General features: G+C 45.3%; 1 protein-coding gene across 5 annotated transcripts in view; it reads right to left on the bottom strand.

Annotated features, from left to right (window-relative positions):
- The window catches only part of LOC126213087 (serine/threonine-protein kinase OSR1), a 587,751-nt gene that overhangs the window by 11,951 nt on the left and 555,125 nt on the right, over positions 1-20,675 (bottom strand). For all 5 annotated transcript variants that reach the window (XM_049940682.1, XM_049940685.1, XM_049940683.1 and 2 more), the window contains one exon: positions 3,606-3,931. In XM_049940682.1, the coding sequence (XP_049796639.1) occupies positions 3,606-3,931 (326 nt within the window). The remainder of the gene's footprint in view (positions 1-3,605; positions 3,932-20,675) is intronic.

Here is a 20,675-nt window from a genome sequence, read left to right as displayed (position 1 = left end):
CTGGCCCCATAGGTCCTTGCACTTGAGCACTGTGTGATTTTTATTTATGGGGCTCATTAAAAGTGTATGCTGACAATCGTCACCCAACAGACGATCTTAAACTGGAAATTACTACAGAAATTAACAACATCAAACCTGCAGAATTACGGAGTATTGCTGGTGACAACCATCACAAAAAGTCAGCGATGCCTTGAAGCCCATTGCCACCATTTAGAGCACATCTACTCTTTTTTACCACCACTATTATCTATTTTTTTAGTTAGTTGACTGTTACTGGAATCATGGGAGTGAGGTACACCAGTATTATGTGGGGGCAACCTGTATAACTACTGTAGCGATAAATACCATTCCAGAGGAGTGACGCATAGTCCTACATTATCTTACGTACGAATAATATTTAGAACTAAAATTTGTAACAGAATATGACAAATGTAGAAATTCAGATGTTCACAGGAGGAGTTATTTTTATTCTGTACGTTGTTAGCCTTATCACAGAACAACACGTGTCTTCGACACTGGAGGGTAATCGCAGCAACTTTGCAAGAAAAAAAAATGCCTGCTCAGATGTGGTAAAAGAAAATGTACCACAAACTGCCAATCTGGCGATCGTCAATATGCGCAGACTTCCAATGTGTAGGTATATTAACAATGGAACCTTCTTAGAACATGAAATGAACTCGTTTTCATTCATAGCTTGGGTAGTGAAGCAAGACAATGTTTATGTAATCTGGTTAAACTACATATTGGTGAAGAGAAGATACAAGTCATTAATGGGATTGTCACAAGTTGTTTCGGAAATGTCGAGTTGTAATTCTGTACTTTAAAGCAATGATAACTAGAGAAAAAGTTTGAAAAACTTTAAGGGCACAGCAGTCACACAAAGATACAAATATTTGTTTATTCCAATAAACTAGGTTTTGTGTCTTCTCAGGCTCACCTTCAGATCGGGCATTCACAAGTTATTAATATATAAGGTCTACAACTTTGCTTCCCTCCTCTGTCTCAAAGTCTGAGGCTTTATTCTCAAAAAGATAAATGATTTACAATTGGAAGTATTGGTCCTCACTAGTCACTACTTTGTCTCATCTTTTGTGCAGCATACAAATCCCAGAGCAGAAGAACTGGGTAGTCTCTAGGAATTTTGCAATCGTCCATATGACAAGAAGTGATGGTCAGCCACACCGAGTGCCACTGATAGAAAAAGCGGGTTGTCAGAGGAAGCAATGTCTAGAGAATATGATGGGTGGGTAGGACTTCCCATTTTAATGTTTCAAAGTACATTTTGACAGGTTTTGGGACACGGGACCACAATTTTCATGCTGTAAAATCATCTTCATATCTGTTGCTGTATTGTGGCCATTTATCCTTCAGTCCTCAGCTTTTGATAACGATCTCCTGCAGTTGTTTCCGTTTCAATAGTTTTGAAAACCTTGTCTCTTTCACATCCACACCTATCTTTGACGTCAAAATTCACCATTCCTGAAGCATTGAAACCATTCCCTGAATGTTCTATCACTAATAGCTTAGTAACCGTAGGTCTTACCCAGCATTTTATGAGCCTCAACTCCAGATTTCTTGATGTTAAAACAGAAAATCAAAAACTTCCGGCAAATGATTAAGACTGAGGTCATAATTTGACATATTCAATTGAGAATAACTTTATGGGGTAATCACAAATCGATCAATATTTTTGTGGTGCTATGTTTACCCAGTTCATGGGCCAGTCTCTCTGTAGTTAGTGACATCATCCAGAAATATGCTCAAATTGTGCTAGAATGTTGGGCAGTATGTTTTGCATCTATTTTCAATGGAAACACATACAGAGAATAGCAGCACAAATGATCACAGGTTTGTTTGATCCCTGGGAGAGCTTATGCAACTGAACTGGCAGAATCTTTAAGATAGCCATAAAGCATCCCAAGAAAATCTACTAATGAAGTTTCAGGACTTTTTTGAAAGCCTGCAACTGTTAAAGCTTTGTTTTCCAGATTTTACTGCAATAAATTAAAAAACACACAATTTCTAGTTAGTTATTGATTTTTGAATGTAGTTAGTGGTAAAATTTTAGAAGAACGTGTGCTTTCAGTTTTCTTATGGTCCATTTGTGCAGAGTCTCACTCATGTAAACATTACGTACAGCTTTCAGTGCACAGTATACATCGAGAATAACTTGGATAAAAGGTGCTTTTAGATGTAGTTGACAGAGATAATGTTACAGGTCTTCCATAGATATGCTTTTGGATAGATGGTATTTATCTCAACAATATGGTTTACAATTTGCTTTCATCTAGTTTACAATAGTGTTTGTTTCTACATGATACTACTATTATTTAAGTATACTGTTGAAGTATCTGAAAAAATTCACCTATTCATTTCCAAGTCTTTCATTAAACATTTTGTCTTCAAATTTTTTGTAATGTATATACATCTCCAGTTGTTCTAACAATTCCATTTTAGACCCGTCATTTAGTCAGTGGAGTACTTTGATATTTTGCTGTACTTTTCCAAATGGATATCCTGTATTTTGTATATGTGTAGCCATAGCTGATGACGTATCTCTTGTATGGGTAAACTTTAATGTGCTCTGTGTACCTATACTGAAATTTTGGTTTGTTTGTCCTACGTAGAACATGGAGCCCTCCTGGCAGTTTACTTTGTATATTCCAGAGTCTCAGTGTGGGTCATTATCACACTTTATATTGTGTATTAGTTTTCAATGCAATTTATTTGATGTAGAAAACCCAACTTTTACTTTGTGATTTTTGAAAATATAGAAAATGGATTAGTCTGAAGAACTGGAGATAAACACACATTACAGAAAATATGAAGCCAAAATCTTAAACAAAAAACTTTAAAGTAATCGATGAATTTCTTCAGACATTTCAACAATGTACTTAAACAAAAGTAGAAACATACAGAAACAATCATTATTGTAAACTAGATGTAAGCAAATTATAATCCATATTGCCAAGATAAATACCTTCTGTACAAAAACGTGTCTGTGGCAACCTGTAACATTATTTCTGTCAGCTACATCTAAAATCATCTTTGCAACTGTTTGTTTACGTATGTTATTCTCTACTTATTCTGTTCACTGAAAGTTGTGTGTGATGTTTAAGATGTGTGGGTCTCTGCACAAATGGATCATAAGAAAACTGTAATACAGGTTCTTTCCAATTTCGCCACTAACTAAATGTAAAAATCAGTAGCTAACTAGAAATTGTGTATTTTTTCTGTACAGCAGTGAAGTCAATAAAATAAAGCCGAGTCTCTCACATCGAAAACATTATGTCAAAATGGCGTAGTATGAAGAGAAACTACATTTGAAAATGGGAATCATTTTCATAAAGGTGTAATGTAAAATATGGAGGGGAAAGGAAAAGAAAACAGACTGATAGCACAAGAGTTATTTATAAACAACCCCAAAGTTTCAGGAACTGGCTTTGACTGATGATTCTACCAGTGCAGAACAACACCCTATGTATCATTCACAGACATATTGTTAAGGATAAGAATAATTACAGCACACAAAGAGGCATTCAAACAATAATTCTTCTTATTCTCCTGGCACAGTAGGTGCAGCTGCAGCTGCAGCGGCGGCTCACCTCATGCGCAGCACCAGGTTGATGGGCACGGGCTCCATGACGTGCTGCATGGCGGCCAGCGTCTGCTGCTGTTGCTGCTGCGGGGGCACCGGCGGCACGCCCATGCCGAGGCTCATCGCCGCCAGCCGCTCGCCGGCACCCTGCACCGCCGCGGCGCCCGCCAGCGCCTGCTGCGCCGCCGCGCCGCCCGTCTGCTGCGAGTGTCCGGACGCCGTGCTGCCTCCGCTGCCACCCCCCGCGCTGCTGCTGCCTCCCCCTTCCTCGTGTTTGTCGCTCTCGCTGCCCGACGAGCCCACCGTGTCGATGTTGTTCATGGGCTTCACGCGCTGAAATGCGGAGAGGAGCGTCAAGTGCCATTCGGGCGAACGACATTTCCCACTCCCAGTTTGAAACGAGGAAAGACGATCGTGACAAAATAGTATCGGGTAGGCAATATGTCGCCGAACGCGTACTGGGTGCGGTCGTTTTGTTTCACATTTGTACACAGTCGAATACAGAGGTGCGCAGTTCGAGTAACCGGCAAGGTGCGGTGGCAAGTAAACGTCTCCACCTGCTGTGGGCCGGACCTTTCACGTGTCGACATCACGACTCGGCAGCGTCTCGACTGTCGAGGAGCGGACACCCTCTCTGAGAACGTACACGGCAATGGACGAAAGAAGGTCCTAAATGAAATGTCACTCACTTCTTGTCGAGCCTATAGGATGTATCTTCTCTTACATTTATATTGTATCTGCTCCGAGCTACAAAGTAATTGTGACCTTTACACCCACCGAAACAAATATGAGACACTAAGTGATGAAATGCTGATGTCATTTCGTAACAAAAAGGAGAAAAGTTCAAGTCTTCCCAGGTCTGAGCATATTTCTAGGGAGATACTGCTTTGCAGGACCTACAAATAAAGAAGGTAACTAACGGTGACAGAGTTACATTAAAGGTAAATTAACGCACAATACGACAGGTGACAGTTCGAAGTGTTCTGATTCGGCTTCAAACACATAAGAGAAGGGTCAAAAACATTTCAGGACGCAATATATCTGGCACTGCGATATATTCCAGGTACAGGTGTTCATCTATACGGGTACTGCTCTCTCAGTTTTACCTTTCAGATTTCAGATTGCACATATAATGAGAAGCACACAATCCTGCCACACACGAAATCGGCTATTAGAAATGTTTTTTATTTAATTATTCTAGTTTCAATATAAAATTCAAATGTTTCAAAATAATTATTTCATTTTATAAAATTCATTTCTATGAAACTAAGTTTCTGTAAAAATTATATAAAGAAAACTTAAAATGAAAATTATTATTTGCTGACTAACAGAAAAGATATTTCACTACTGTTTTTTGTTAAGTTGTATCTTCAATCAACTTTGTATCGAGATTTATGGCAGGGATAGCTGTAACACAGCTGTGGCTGACAAGTAGTGTGCTGTCCAATTTTTTTTATTTATATTTTTTGACCAAGGAATTAACAATAAATGGAAAAATTATTTTAAACCAGATTTTTTTTAAAAAAGGTAGAGTGTTCCACACATATGGAAAATCTAAGGAATCTAGTCACCTAAATGGAACTACTACAACAACAATCACTCAGATTAATCCACAAAGATAAAATTTTTGTTTATCTTCCTGCTTCTAGAATGAAATGTTCACTCTGCAGCAGAGTGTGCGCTGATACGAAACTTCCTGCCAGATTAAAACTGACCTTTGCCTTTTGTGGACAATTGCTCTACCAACTGAGCTAATCTGCCAGGAAGTTTCAAATCAGCGCATACTTTGCTGCAGAGTGATAATTTCATTCTGGAAACATCCCCCGGGCTGTGGCTAGGCAACATCTCCACAATATTCTTTCTCGGAGGAGTGCTAATACCACAAGGTTTGCAAGAGAACTTCTGTGAAGTTAGGAATGTAGGAGACGAGATACTGCTGGAAGTAAAAATAGAGCGCTTGTCTGAGAAAGGCAAACATCCTGACTTACAAGAGAACCTCCCCATCGCACCCCCCTCAGATTTAGTTATAAGTTGGCACAGCGGATAGGCCTTGAAAAACTGAACACAGATCAATCGAGAAAACAGGAAGAAGTTGTGTCAAACTATGAAAAAATAAGCAAAATATACAAACTGAGTAGTCCATGCGCAAGATAGGCAACATCAAGGACAATGTGAGCTCAGGAGCGCCGTGGTCTCATGGTTAGCGTGAGCAGCTGTAGAACGAGAGGTCCTTGGTTCAAGTCTTCCCTCGAGTGAAAAGTTTACTTTCTTTATTTTCGCAAAGTTATGATCTGTCCGTTGGTTCATTGAGGTCTCTGTTCACTGGAATAAGTTTAGTGTCTGTGTTTTGCGACTGCACCGCAAAACCGTGCGATTGTTATTGAAGTTGTGAGCTATATTTGCTGGACTCATATTGTCCACGGAATACATCTCACGTATTTAATGCACTCTCGTCCAAAGCAGCGAACAGTCAACTGCCAGCCAGGGAGCCTCGTTAGCAGGAATACTCTCTCTTCTCTTCCGTGCGCTGTAGTCGACTGACCTCGTGTGTTTCGAAGTTTGTTTAGGTGTAGCGTCCCCATACTACGGCGCAGTTACCTCGCATCGGACGGACGGACAGACAGACAGATAATAATTGTCCGAAAATAAAAAACTAAACTTTTCACTCCATGGAAGATTTGAACGGCGGACCTCCCGTTCCACAGCTGCTCACGCTAACCACGGGACCACATGGCTTGTGGGAGATCATCATCCTTGATGTTGCCTATCTTGCGCATGGACTACTCAATTTGTTTATTTTGCTTATTTTTTTCGTAGTTCTGCACAGCTTCTTTCTGTTTTCTCGATTGATCTGTGTTCAGTTTTTCAAGGCCTATCCACTGTGCCAACTTATAACTAAATCTGAGGGGGGTGCGATGGGGAGGTTCCCTTGTTAGAATCTCGGTCCAGCACATAATTTCAATCTGCCAAGAAGTTTCACTTGCTGCTCTCGAATGACTATAAATGTGCTGCAACAATCTCGCTGTTTTGCAGCAAATTGTGATCACGGTTAAAAGTTGTGTACATTCTGTAGTAGAAAATAATGGCAGTAAGAGCATACAAATATTGTACTAATGTAGCTTACCAATCTTTAAATTTGTGTATTACCTGACACACACCTATAAAATTTCGAAAAACAATTACAAGTATCCCCCGTCACTGGCAGTCTTCAAACCCTATACTAGCATTTACTTTTTTTGAATCATCCGTTTTCTAACTGGTTTGAAATGGCCCACCACTAATTCCTCTATTGTGTCAGCCTCTTCATCAAGAGCAGCACTTGCAACCACTTACTCCAGTTTCTGTTTTACATTCCTTTCTTTGACAGTTCTTCAGAGAACCTCCCAATTCCTGGTATCACTCCACCTAATTGTCAACATCCTTACACAGCACCACATCTCAAACATTTCAATTTTATTCTGTTCCAGTTTTCCCACAGTCTACAATTCAATAACATACAATGCCACACCCCAAAGGTACATTCTTAGAATGTTATTCCTCAGATTATGGCCAATGTTTGACACACCCCCCTTTGCCTACACTAGTCTGCTTTGCATGTTCTCCTCGCTTCCGCTCGTGTCGTTTCTGCTACTCATCAAGAGGATTGTAAACTGTTACACAACAGAGATATGAATTAATGTGTGTCTGAGAAAGGGGCTATTTAGATGCTGCTACCTGTGCCTAGAGCAGTTGGTAGCAGATGTTTCGTTCGACCGTCTGCTACACTCTTATACAAATAGAGCCGGAAAGTGTGAATATTCTTAAAATGGCCTACACATATAGATAAACATACACGCCGTCCCCGTACGGCAAAGACATCGTAGGAATGTACGATTATATCTCAGCTGACAGAAAATTTAAGAACAAAAATAGCAATTATTTTATGTACCTCATTTGCCTTTTTTCACTGATCTCACTGACTGTCGGTCTTCTGAGCAGGTGTGAGAAGGGTGTATGCAATCTAGTTATCTCAGTATGAGAATGTTTACAGAGTTCGTGACAGTCGCGAGGTCACCTAAGAAATCAAGGTAACAAGGATCTCGTGAAACTGATGTTTCACATTATGCAGTTGCCAACAATTCTTGACTTTTACACCACGGAAGCCACATATGTGCAGCAATTGTTCCCTGACGACTGTGACAGAAGAATGGAGTCTGGAGAAATTTCCTTGAGCTGGAATGATGATCGGCCTAAACTTTTTGAGAACATTCTGTGAACTGATGAGACAGTTTTCCACATTGGAGGAATTGTAAACAGGTGTAACTGTCTTCACTCGGCAGCCAAAAACCCAAACGCACAGGGCAATCCACATGTGACAGTACGGTGTGGTATCACGTCGTCCAAAGTTGTTGGTCCATTCTTTCTGCAGAACACAACAAATGGTGAAAGATAAATGGAAATGCTGCAAGATTGTGTACGGCCAGTAATTTCACAACAGAACAACCCACAGCTTCACTTCATGTAGGATGGAACACCTGCACATTGTGCAAATGATGCGTACGAGTTCATTTTAAAAAATGCACAGAGATTGGTGGGGCTTATGTGGAGGTTTAAAATGATGTTTAACACAACCTTAAGGAGTGCTGCTTCTAACAAAAGTAGTTTTATAATTTATTTATGAACCAATTTTCTTAACCGTTTAAAAATGGGGATGGCATATCAGATCCCCTGTATATAAAATCAATTAACATCATCACTCCACGCAGATTAGCATAGCACACTGTAACCGTCAGGAATCTGCTTTTGCATTACAGAAAGAATATACGACAGAACTGCGGCAGTATGGTGCCATAGTGCAATGAAAGACCACATCAAGTATTAATAGAATCTCTAAATTACCACAAACAGTGATCATAGGTATATTTACAAGCTGATTCTTACAGGAAAGGAAAAGGAGTTACCAGCTACTACTAGGTAACTGTTCATGATTGAAATTAAACATGGCTTATAAAAAGTTCATCCTCATCCTTTGCAGCAGAAATATCTTGGGGTCATGTTTTCACTGAAAATCCTGTGTCTTTCCATTTGTTTCTATTAGCTCTACCTAATGCTTATTCTACACTCCTGGAAATTGAAATAAGAACACCGTGAATTCATTGTCCCAGGAAGGGGAAACTTTATTGACACATTCCTGGGGTCAGATACATCACATGATCACACTGACAGAACCACAGGCACATAGACACAGGTAACAGAGCATGCACAATGTCGGCACTAGTACAGTGTATATCCACCTTTCGCAGCAATGCAGGCTGCTATTCTCCCATGGAGACGATCGTAGAGATGCTGGATGTAGTCCTGTGGAACGGCTTGCCATGCCATTTCCACCTGGCGCCTCAGTTGGACCAGCGTTCGTGCCGGACGTGCAGACCGCGTGAGACGACGCTTCATCCAGTCCCAAACATGCTCAATGGGGGACAGATCCGGAGATCTTGCTGGCCAGGGTAGTTGACGTACACCTTCTAGAGCACGTTGGGTGGCACGGGATACATGCGGACGTGCATTGTCCTGTTGGAACAGCAAGTTCCCTTGCCGGTCTAGGAATGGTAGAACGATGGGTTCGATGACGGTTTGGATGTACCGTGCACTATTCAGTGTCCCCTCGACGATCACCAGTGGTGTACGGCCAGTGTAGGAGATCGCTCCCCACACCATGATGCCGGGTGTTGGCCCTGTGTGTCTCGGTCGTATGCAGTCCTGATTGTGGCGCTCACCTGCACGGCGCCAAACAAGCATACGACCATCATTGGCACCGAGGCAGAAGCGACTCTCATCACTGAAGACGACACGTCTCCATTCGTCCCTCCATTCACGCCTGTCGCGACACCACTGGAGGCGGGCTGCACGATGTTGGGGCGTGAGCGGAAGACGGCCTAACGGTGTGCGGGACCCTAGCCCAGCTTCATGGAGACGGTTGCGAATGGTCCTCGCCGATACCCCAGGAGCAACAGTGTCCCTAATTTGCTGGGAAGTGGCGGTGCGGTCCCCTACGGCACTGCGTAGGATCCTACGGTCTTGGCGTGCATCCGTGCGTCGCTGGGGTCCGGTCCCAGGTCGACGGGCACGTGCACCTTCCGCCGACCACTGGCGACAACATCGATGTACTGTGGAGACCTCACGCCCCACGTGTTGAGCAATTCGGCGGTACGTCCACCCGGCCTCCCGCATGCCCACTATACGCCCTCGCTCAAAGTCCGTCAACTGCACATACGGTTCACGTCCACGCTGTCGCGGCATGCTACCAGTGTTAAAGACTGCGATGGAGCTCCGTGTGCCACGGCAAACTGGCTGACACTGACGGCGGCGGTGCACAAATGCTGCGCAGCTAGCGCCATTCGACGGCCAACACCGCGGTTCCTGGTGTGTCCGCTGTGCCGTGCGTGTGATCATTGCTTGTACAGCCTTCTCGCAGTGTCCGGAGCAAGTATGGTGGGTGTGACACACCGGTGTCAATGTGTCCTTTTTTCCATTTCCAGGAGTGTATGTACACTGCACATACTGATACATTTGTGTGCAGCAAACTTTCTCTTGTAAGCAAGCGAAAGCGAGTTCAGACACACACAAAATGAGATCGACAAAGTGCAACGTGGCTTAGCAGAAATGGAGGACAAAAGCACGGGTTTATAAGTATGCATAACTTGGGGCAAAGACAGATGCTCCCTACAGGAATATTAGAGAACCCTTAAAATTAAGGAGACCTTTGGAGGATAGAGAAGCAGCTATATGGTTGTCAAACAGCTCAAACGACAAGCCAGTACTGGGTAAAGAACAGAATGCAAAGATGTGGCAGGACTATGTAGAGGGACTATAGAATGAAACAAACTTTGGGGACGGTATTATAGAAAGCGAAGATGTAGGTGAGATGAGATAGATGTGATACTGTGAGAAGAATGTGGCAGAGCACTGAAAGACCTAAGTGGAAACAAGGCCCCTGGAGAAGACAACATTCCCTCATACATACCGAGATGTTTGGGACAGCTAGCTATGACAAAATTATTCCACCAGTGCACAAGATATACAACATAGGCAAAATATCCTCAGACTTTAGAATCAGGTATGTACAGAGTTGACAAAAATCTAAGGGGTATCAAAAGGAGTATCCACCATGTATTATTTCATATTCACAGCACAAGCGCACACAGTAATTTTTAGTGCCCCATTTGGGGAAAAAAGATTTCAAGCAAATTTTATTCTATTAGAATCTAACAGTTATTGCTAAAACTGCAAGGTATTCACAATATTGCTTATTGGTTGCTAAGCCTAAATACAGAATGGCAAACAATGGTATTTGAACACGATCAATGGTCATATATGCTGACCAAATAAACCCTAAACACACTCGTTCTTTGTCATGCACACATCGAATTTTTAAGTAAATTGTGCAAAGGAAAATAAAAGCCCTTCATAGACGAAAAATTGGTGACTTAATTTCCAAATTTGTTAGTTTAAAACATCAATCACTTGAACCTTTTCACATGCATCATTTTCATTTTACATGTTTAGAATTACCTAGTGTATTAAGTAACTTATGTAAAGCCCCGAAACATCCGAATTCCAGGTAATTAACTGCAATCTGGCAATACTGTCGTGACCCACTTTTTGGAGCTTCGCAAGAGAGGGTGGCGGAGGAAAGGGAGTCTCTCGATTAACCACCTTCCTCTTCTGACTGCAGAAGACTAGGTGTAGTTATGAAGGTGACGCAAACCGTACTGTGCTCGAGCTGAATGACATGCTAAGAGCATTGCTCTTCACTTTGAGATCACAATATGTTGAAAATATTTTTATGGTGGTAATATGCATTTGTAGTCACCCGCTTTTCACATCACGATAATATAAGGAGTTTCTAACAAGTTCTCTGCGTACAAAATTTTGAGCACTATTTAGAACTTTGACAACTGAGGTGTTTCTAAGAAGTACAAGGAGTCTCTACACACCCTGTAGTAAGAATGTAAAAATTCCAATTTCACAGAGGTTATGTGCTGACAGCTGTGAATACAAAAAATTATGCAAAGGAGAATAAAAAATCTTATATTACGAAACATCGGTTCAAGTTCTGTAGATATGTAGAAGCATGTGAAGCAATACTGGCCCTAAGACTTATCCTAGAAAATAAGTTGAAGAAAGGCGAAACCACATGACAATGTTTGACAGTTGCTCTGAGGAAATATTGTGGAATTTGCACAACGCGATCCGGCAGCAAACCCATGAAGACTATTTACAACACATATGCCGGGAAAGCTTGAAGAGTGCCAAGGCGGAACTATGTTTATAGCCTCTGTCAATTCAGAGAAAGCTTTTGACAATGTTGAGTGGACTACTCTCTCTCTCTCTCTCTCTCTCTCTCTCTCTCTCTCTCTCTCTCTCTCTCTCTCTCTCTCTCAATTCTGAAGGTAGCAGGAGTACAATACAGATTATTTACAATTTGCAATTTGTGAAAAAAGCAGACTGTAATTATAAAAGTTGAAGGACACGAAAGGGAAGTGGTGGTTGAGATGGCAATGTGACAGGATTGTAGCTTATCCCCGATGTTCATTATGAACACACGGAGTAAGCTACGAAAGAAACTGAAGACAAATTTGGAAAGGGAATTAAAGTTCCAAGACATTACAATTCTGTCAGACAGTAAAGGACTCGGAAGAACATATGAACGGAATGGACAGTATCTCAACAAGAGATAGGATGAACGTCAACAAAAGTAAAACAAACAATGGAATGTAGTCAAATCAGCCAAAGCTGAGAGAATAAGGTTAGGAAGTGAGAGAAAAAGTGATAGATGCGTATCTGTATTTAGGCAGCGCAATAACTGATGGTGGCCAAAGTAGAGAGGATATAAAATGCAGACTGGTAAAAGTAAATAAAGCGTTTCTCAAACACACACTTTACATGCTGGGAAGTCTTTTCTGAAGGAGTTTGTCAGGAGTGTAGATCTGTACAGAATTGAAACTGATTTTAGATATGAAGATACAGAAGCTTTTGAAGTATAGTGCTATAATGATTAGATCAAATAATAAATGAGAAGGTACTGAATTGAATAAAAAAAGGTTTGTGGCATAACTAGACTAAAAAAGGGAGTAGTTAATGTGAGACATCTCGAATCATCACGGAATAGTTAATTTAGCAATGGTGGAAAGTGAGAGGAGGGGGTGGGACGGTAGGGGGGGAGGTGGTTAACCGAGGCTTCACTACAGTAAGCAGGCTCAAGTGAATGAGCTGCTACTGAGATGGGAGAGGCTCGCACAAGATAGTAGCACGGAGAGCTTCATCATTCCAGTATTCGGACTGAAGATCACACCAACATACTGTAACTTCTCTAGGAGGAAAAAATTTAGGACACCTGGATAGATACAGCCAACTCTGGCCCAATGACGGTATGTGCCGCCTGGGGGAGAGTGATAATGGTGTCAACATCATATGCTGAAAGATACCATTGTGGCACAGCTTACACAGCGCCACCTGTGTCTACCCTTAAATAAGGGATGCTCACAGCCAGAGGGCTCAGTGGGATGCAAACGAGTGAAAAAAGCAGGCAACAACGACAGAGATGCACACGTGCTTCCTGCAGCCAACTGAGCCAGCTTGAAAGGGATGAAATTGTGGTCTTCCAAGTGGTGGAATGCTCTTTTCAGACAATTGCCAAGTTAAGTTGTATGTGCTGCATCACTTGGGCCACAAGGGCAGCTGTGGCAGATTTTACAGCTACCACGGCACTGATGAGGGACCTCGTTAGTCCAGACCCATCAACAGGAACTGTCGCAAACCGGTTATTAGCAGAGCGACCACAGACACACACACACACACCCCTTTAGCCTGTCTTCCATCCATCCACCCACACCACCGACGTGCACAGGTCGACTGGTGCCGTCAGAGGATCACTCGGAAGACGGAATGGCACGTCGTGGTCTTCGACAATGAAAGCAGATTCTGCCCGCACGCGAGTGACAGTCGTTTGTGCGTACGACCTAGACCTGGTGAACACTTTCTTTCTCGTAGAGTGCATTTGTCCGAGAGACAGTGGCCCAACCCAAGCCTTACAGTCTGTGCTGTGATAAGCTACAACTCTCTAACCCCTGCGTTCCCGCAGCTGACGCTAACCAGTGCTCCGTACGTGCAGAATGTTGCTAGACCTGTTCTTGCAACAGGAAGCTAATGTGTTGTTCCAACAGGATAATACTCGCCCACACTGTCTGTGAAACTACTTCTCCTCCCAGAGCAACTTCTCCTCCCAGAGCAACTTCTCCTCCCAGAGCAACTTCTCCTCCCAGAGCAACTTCTCCTCCCAGAGCAACTTCTCCTCCCAGAGCAACTTCTCCTCCCAGAGCAACTTCTCCTCCCAGAGCAACTTCTCCTCCCAGAGCAACTTCTCCTCCCAGAGCAACTTCTCCTCCCAGAGCAACTTCTCCTCCCAGAGCAACTTCTCCTCCCAGAGCAACTTCTCCTCCCAGAGCAACTTCTCCTCCCAGAGCAACTTCTCCTCCCAGAGCAACTTCTCCTCCCAGAGCAACTTCTCCTCCCAGAGCAACTTCTCCTCCCAGAGCAACTTCTCCTCCCAGAGCAACTTCTCCTCCCAGAGCAACTTCTCCTCCCAGAGCAACTTCTCCTCCCAGAGCAACTTCTCCTCCCAGAGCAACTTCTCCTCCCAGAGCAACTTCTCCTCCCAGAGCAACTTCTCCTCCCAGAGCAACTTCTCCTCCCAGAGCAACTTCTCCTCCCAGAGCAACTTCTCCTCCCAGAGCAACTTCTCCTCCCAGAGCAACTTCTCCTCCCAGAGCAACTTCTCCTCCCAGAGCAACTTCTCCTCCCAGAGCAACTTCTCCTCCCAGAGCAACTTCTCCTCCCAGAGCAACTTCTCCTCCCAGAGCAACTTCTCCTCCCAGAGCAACTTCTCCTCCCAGAGCAACTTCTCCTCCCAGAGCAACTTCTCCTCCCAGAGCAACTTCTCCTCCCAGAGCAACTTCTCCTCCCAGAGCAACTTCTCCTCCCAGAGCAACTTCTCCTCCCAGAGCAACTTCTCCTCCCAGAGCAACTTCTCCTCCCAGAGCAACTTCTCCTCCCAGAGCAACTTCTCCTCCCAGAGCAACTTCTCCTCCCAGAGCAACTTCTCCTCCCAGAGCAACTTCTCCTCCCAGAGCAACTTCTCCTCCCAGAGCAACTTCTCCTCCCAGAGCAACTTCTCCTCCCAGAGCAACTTCTCCTCCCAGAGCAACTTCTCCTCCCAGAGCAACTTCTCCTCCCAGAGCAACTTCTCCTCCCAGAGCAACTTCTCCTCCCAGAGCAACTTCTCCTCCCAGAGCAACTTCTCCTCCCAGAGCAACTTCTCCTCCCAGAGCAACTTCTCCTCCCAGAGCAACTTCTCCTCCCAGAGCAACTTCTCCTCCCAGAGCAACTTCTCCTCCCAGAGCAACTTCTCCTCCCAGAGCAACTTCTCCTCCCAGAGCAACTTCTCCTCCCAGAGCAACTTCTCCTCCCAGAGCAACTTCTCCTCCCAGAGCAACTTCTCCTCCCAGAGCAACTTCTCCTCCCAGAGCAACTTCTCCTCCCAGAGCAACTTCTCCTCCCAGAGCAACTTCTCCTCCCAGAGCAACTTCTCCTCCCAGAGCAACTTCTCCTCCCAGAGCAACTTCTCCTCCCAGAGCAACTTCTCCTCCCAGAGCAACTTCTCCTCCCAGAGCAACTTCTCCTCCCAGAGCAACTTCTCCTCCCAGAGCAACTTCTCCTCCCAGAGCAACTTCTCCTCCCAGAGCAACTTCTCCTCCCAGAGCAACTTCTCCTCCCAGAGCAACTTCTCCTCCCAGAGCAACTTCTCCTCCCAGAGCAACTTCTCCTCCCAGAGCAACTTCTCCTCCCAGAGCAACTTCTCCTCCCAGAGCAACTTCTCCTCCCAGAGCAACTTCTCCTCCCAGAGCAACTTCTCCTCCCAGAGCAACTTCTCCTCCCAGAGCAACTTCTCCTCCCAGAGCAACTTCTCCTCCCAGAGCAACTTCTCCTCCCAGAGCAACTTCTCCTCCCAGAGCAACTTCTCCTCCCAGAGCAACTTCTCCTCCCAGAGCAACTTCTCCTCCCAGAGCAACTTCTCCTCCCAGAGCAACTTCTCCTCCCAGAGCAACTTCTCCTCCCAGAGCAACTTCTCCTCCCAGAGCAACTTCTCCTCCCAGAGCAACTTCTCCTCCCAGAGCAACTTCTCCTCCCAGAGCAACTTCTCCTCCCAGAGCAACTTCTCCTCCCAGAGCAACTTCTCCTCCCAGAGCAACTTCTCCTCCCAGAGCAACTTCTCCTCCCAGAGCAACTTCTCCTCCCAGAGCAACTTCTCTCGCCAGCACAATCTCCGGATTTGTCTTCAATTGAGCACGTGTAGGATATGACAGTACAAGAAGTCTCGTGCAACTTGTCAACCGACAACTCTCACAGAACTACGTGAACAGGTCGAGCTGGTGTAGCATAATGTACCTCAGAACACTATTCGTCATCGGTATGATCGACTGGTTGCCAGAGTCGGTACCTGCATTGCTGCCTGTGGAGGTGTTTCAGTGTACGTCAGTATCTGGTATCTCAGAACCATTTGTGCTACAGATTTGTAGAGGTGCTCATTTCCTGTACCCATACACACTGTTGGAACAATAAATTTTGAACAATTTGGATACGTAAAAAGGGTGTACTATTTTCCCTTCAGTGTATTTCGAAGTTTATGTACTGTGGTCTCTGTCTGTACCTTCAAAGTTCAAGGAAGTGTTGATTCTTCCTCACTATTCACATAACTAGTGGCATTGTCTGAGCCGCTGGAGTTGTGGAGCTGGCAGTCTCTCTCTCTCTCTCTCTCTCTCTCTCTCTCTCTCTCTCTCTCTCTCTCTCTCTCTCTCTCTCTGTGTGTGTGTGTGTGTGTGTGTGTGTGTGTGTGTGTGTGTGTGTGTGTGTGTGTGTGTGTGTGGGTGGGGGGGGGTCTCTCTCTCTTTCTCTCTCTCTACACGTCTATTGTTGACTAATGCATTGATGGCCGAAAGCTTTGTTTATTTGTGACAGTCACTTTGTTGTGCCTATCTGCGACTCAGCATCTCCCCTATACGGTGAGATGATGATTGGTTTTTGGGGCGCTCAACTGCGAGGTTATCAGCACCTGTACAATTTCCCAACCTTTGCTCAGCCCAATTTCGCCACTATGCTGGATGATGATGAAATGACGAGGACAAAACAAACACCCAGTCATCTCGAGGCAGGTGAAAATCCCTGACCCCCCCGGGAATCAAACCTGGTCCCCTATATGGTGAGTAGCAACTTTCATTTTCATAATATTTTCCTTACATAGTTGATATTCCAAGTTGGAATGTGTTTATATTAACTTAGTTTTAAGCCCCCTATATTAACATTTCAATGTGTGGTACACTATAGAAATTCGAAGGGAAGTGCAGTTTTGGAGCAGGGTCAAGTTATTGTTCCAACTGAAAACGAAGCTTTAGTAGTTCTTTCAGAACTCGCTGATGACCAAACTGAATCTGTAACAAATTTCTGTGCCTTTATTTTAAAAATAGGTTGATACTTTTCTCTGTGCTTCACTCAGAAAAAGCTTCCTGAACACTAAAAAAAAAGCATGAAGCTGTGACCCCGAGACCAAAATTGGAACTTTGTGAGTGCTTTGCTTGATAGACCACATTTTGGAAGATGCAAAAACAGCTAGTATCGAGTTGGTGTGGGTGTTATCTGAAAATTACCTCGAGCAGTTAATCAGAGAACCAATTTGCGAAGAGAACATCTTAGACCACCTGGTGACAGACAGACCTAAACTTTTCAACTCTGTGATCGTTAAGGCTGTCACAGCATCACAGCTTTAAATAGAAATAAAAGGAAGCCACAGAAAATATTTCTGTTTAGCATGAGTGACATGGGACAGATTTCTGATTACGTGACAGATCGTCATGAAAATGTCGTCTGCAGCACTAACAATGTTAAGCATCAGTGGACAAAGTTCAAGAACATGGAAAACACACTTTAGACAGGCATGTCCCAAGTAAAATTGTAAGGGATGAAAAAGACCCATCACAGTTTAGGAACTGTGTTAGAAAGCTGCAATGAAAGCAGAACGAGCTTCACTGCAAATTTACACATAGCCAAAGCCTCAAAGATAAAACTAAAACGAAACCAAAATTAGTGTATCAGATCTAAGAGTGAAGCACTCATCTAATAAGAAAATAAACATCTAGCTAATGACTTGACAAACTCCTAAGAAGTTGTGGTCTTAGGTTAAATCAGTAAATGGATTGGAGCCACCTGTATGGACACTGTGACCATAATGATACTAAAACAGAGGTTGAGACAGTAAATGCTGAAATACTAAATGTATTTCTACAAAAACTGTGACAGAGGACTATTACTTCGTAGTTCCTTTTTAAATCATTGCACAAATGACAAAATTACAAATATTGACATAAGGATAGAAAAACAACTGAAATCACTTAAGGGAGGAAAGGCAACTAGATTCGACAGGATACAAATTCGAGTCTACACAAGTATGCGAAATAATTTTTCCCTATTGTAGCAGCAGTGTACAATAGGTGTCTTGAGGAGTGAAGCACTCCTAACAACTAGAAAAAAGTACTAGTCATTCCCTGTGTAAAGAAGAGTCATCAAACAGACGCACAAAACTACACGCCTGTATCTCCGATGTCAGTCCGTTGCGGTATCTTGGAATATACTTTATGCTCACGTATTACAACATTTCTGCAGACAATATTCTTTGTAGGAACAAACACGGGTTCCGAAAATGGTGATCATGTGAAACTCAGCTCACTCTGTTCATCCACAAAATACAGAAAGCAGTATGTGAAGGCGCCCAGGTAGATACCACGTTCCTCGACTCCCAAAAGGCATTCGATGAAGTTTCGCACAGGCCCCTAATGAACAATATGGGCATATGGAATATTGGACCAATTCTGTGGCTGTGTTGAAGATTGTCTGACAAACAGAACACAGCTTGCCATTCTGAACAGAAAAGAGGTCTTCAGACATAAAAGTAACTATTGGCTTGCCCCAGGAGATACGCTCATAGTGTGTAATGTGAAGAATGCTAATCCTTGTACAGATACTGTTAATACTTTTGGAAGTATATTTCACGACTTTTGGAACATACTTCGAATTACACTGATAAATGTTAACATTAAAAATATATACAAAAGAACCATCATTCTCAAAGCTTATATTCAAAGTAGCCTTAATTACAATCACAGGTGCATCACTACTATTTTAGACGATTTTAATGTAATAAATAGAATTATTCTTCCATTCACTGAGCTATCTCTGCTGCTACAATCCACACATGAAATTTTGTCACAAAGCCTATCTAAGTTAACTACATTTCACACTGCATTAATCATAGCTCATTGATATATTCCTCATATGCACTTTAATGAAGTACTTTTCTTCACAGCGGGTGCCACAGCAATTAATTTATTAAAAGAAAGTGGCATTTTCCATTTTTTATGTAATAATTTTATTAGTTCACAAGTAGTTTCATCCTTCTAGGCCAGTCAGGCAATTCTGTGCTTCTGGACAAAATGGAATACATTATATTACCTCCACAAATGGAAACATAATGGTGAGAATCTTATCCGAAATACATTTACCTACAATAGAAAACTATGCCTTAGTTATTGAAATGACAACATCTTTAAATGTGTGTTTCCTATTCATCATAGTTCATAAATGCTGTCATGCTGTCTTGCTGGTTTGACAGTTTGACATTTACAAAATATAAATGGGGGAGGTGAGGGGTGGGGAGGGCCAGAAGGGGGGAGGTGAGGGGAGGGGGGAGGTGAGGGCCAGGAGGGGGGAGGTGAGGGGAGGGGGGAGGTGAGGGCCAGAAGGGGGGAGGTGAGGGGAGGGGGGAGGTGAGGGCCAGAAGGGGGGAGGTGAGGGGAGGGGGGAGGTGAGGGCCAGAAGGGGGGAGGTGAGGGGAGGGGGGAGGTGAGGGCCAGCAGGGGCGGAGGTGAGGTGAGGGGAGGGCCAGCAGGGCCAGCAGGGGGGGAGGGCCAGCAGGGGGGGAGGGCCAGCAGGGGGGAGGGCCAGCAGGGGGGGAGGGCCAGCAGGGGGGAGGGCCAGCAGGGGGGAGGGCCAGCAGGGGGGAGGGCCAGCAGGGGGGAGGGCCAGCAGGGGGGAGGGCCAGCAGGGGGGAGGGCCAGCAGGGGGGAGGGCCAGCAGGGGGGGAGGGCCAGCAGGGGGGGAGGGCCAGCAGGGGGGGAGGGCCAGCAGGGGGGGAGGGCCAGCAGGGGGGGAGGGCCAGCAGGGGCGGAGGGCCAGCAGGGGCGGAGGGCCACCAGGGGCGGAGGTGAGGGGAGGGCCACCAGGGGCGGAGGTGAGGGGAGGGCCACCAGGGGCGGAGGTGAGGGGAGGGCCACCAGGGGCGGAGGTGAGGGGAGGGCCACCAGGGGCGGAGGTGAGGGGAGGGCCACCAGGGGCGGAGGTGAGGGGAGGGCCACCAGGGGCGGAGGTGAGGGGAGGGCCACCAGGGGCGGAGGTGAGGGGAGGGCCACCAGGGGCGGAGGTGAGGGGAGGGCCACCAGGGGCGGAGGTGAGGGGAGGGCCAGCAGGGGCGGAGGTGAGGTGAGGGCCAGCAGGGGCGGAGGTGAGGTGAGGGCCAGCAGGGGCGGAGGTGAGGTGAGGGCCAGCAGGGGCGGAGGTGAGGTGAGGGCCAGCAGGGGCGGAGGTGAGGTGAGGGCCAGCAGGGGCGGAGGTGAGGTGAGGGCCAGCAGGGGCGGAGGTGAGGTGAGGGCCAGCAGGGGCGGAGGTGAGGGGAGGGCCAGCAGGGGCGGAGGTGAGGGGAGGGCCAGCAGGGGCGGAGGTGAGGGGAGGGCCAGAAGGGGCGGAGGTGAGGTGAGGGCCAGCAGGGGCGGAGGTGAGGTGAGGGCCAGCAGGGGCGGAGGTGAGGTGAGGGCCAGCAGGGGCGGAGGTGAGGTGGGGGCCAGCAGGGGCGGAGGTGAGGTGGGGGCCAGCAGGGGCGGAGGTGAGGTGGGGGCCAGCAGGGGCGGAGGTGAGGTGGGGGCCAGCAGGGGCGGAG

The sequence above is a fragment of the Schistocerca nitens genome, chromosome 11 (genome assembly GCF_023898315.1).
Source record: "Schistocerca nitens isolate TAMUIC-IGC-003100 chromosome 11, iqSchNite1.1, whole genome shotgun sequence".
NCBI classification, from domain to species: domain Eukaryota; kingdom Metazoa; phylum Arthropoda; class Insecta; order Orthoptera; family Acrididae; genus Schistocerca; species Schistocerca nitens.
Note: the sequence above shows the minus strand (reverse complement) of the source record. Positions and strands in the feature narration are given on the sequence as shown.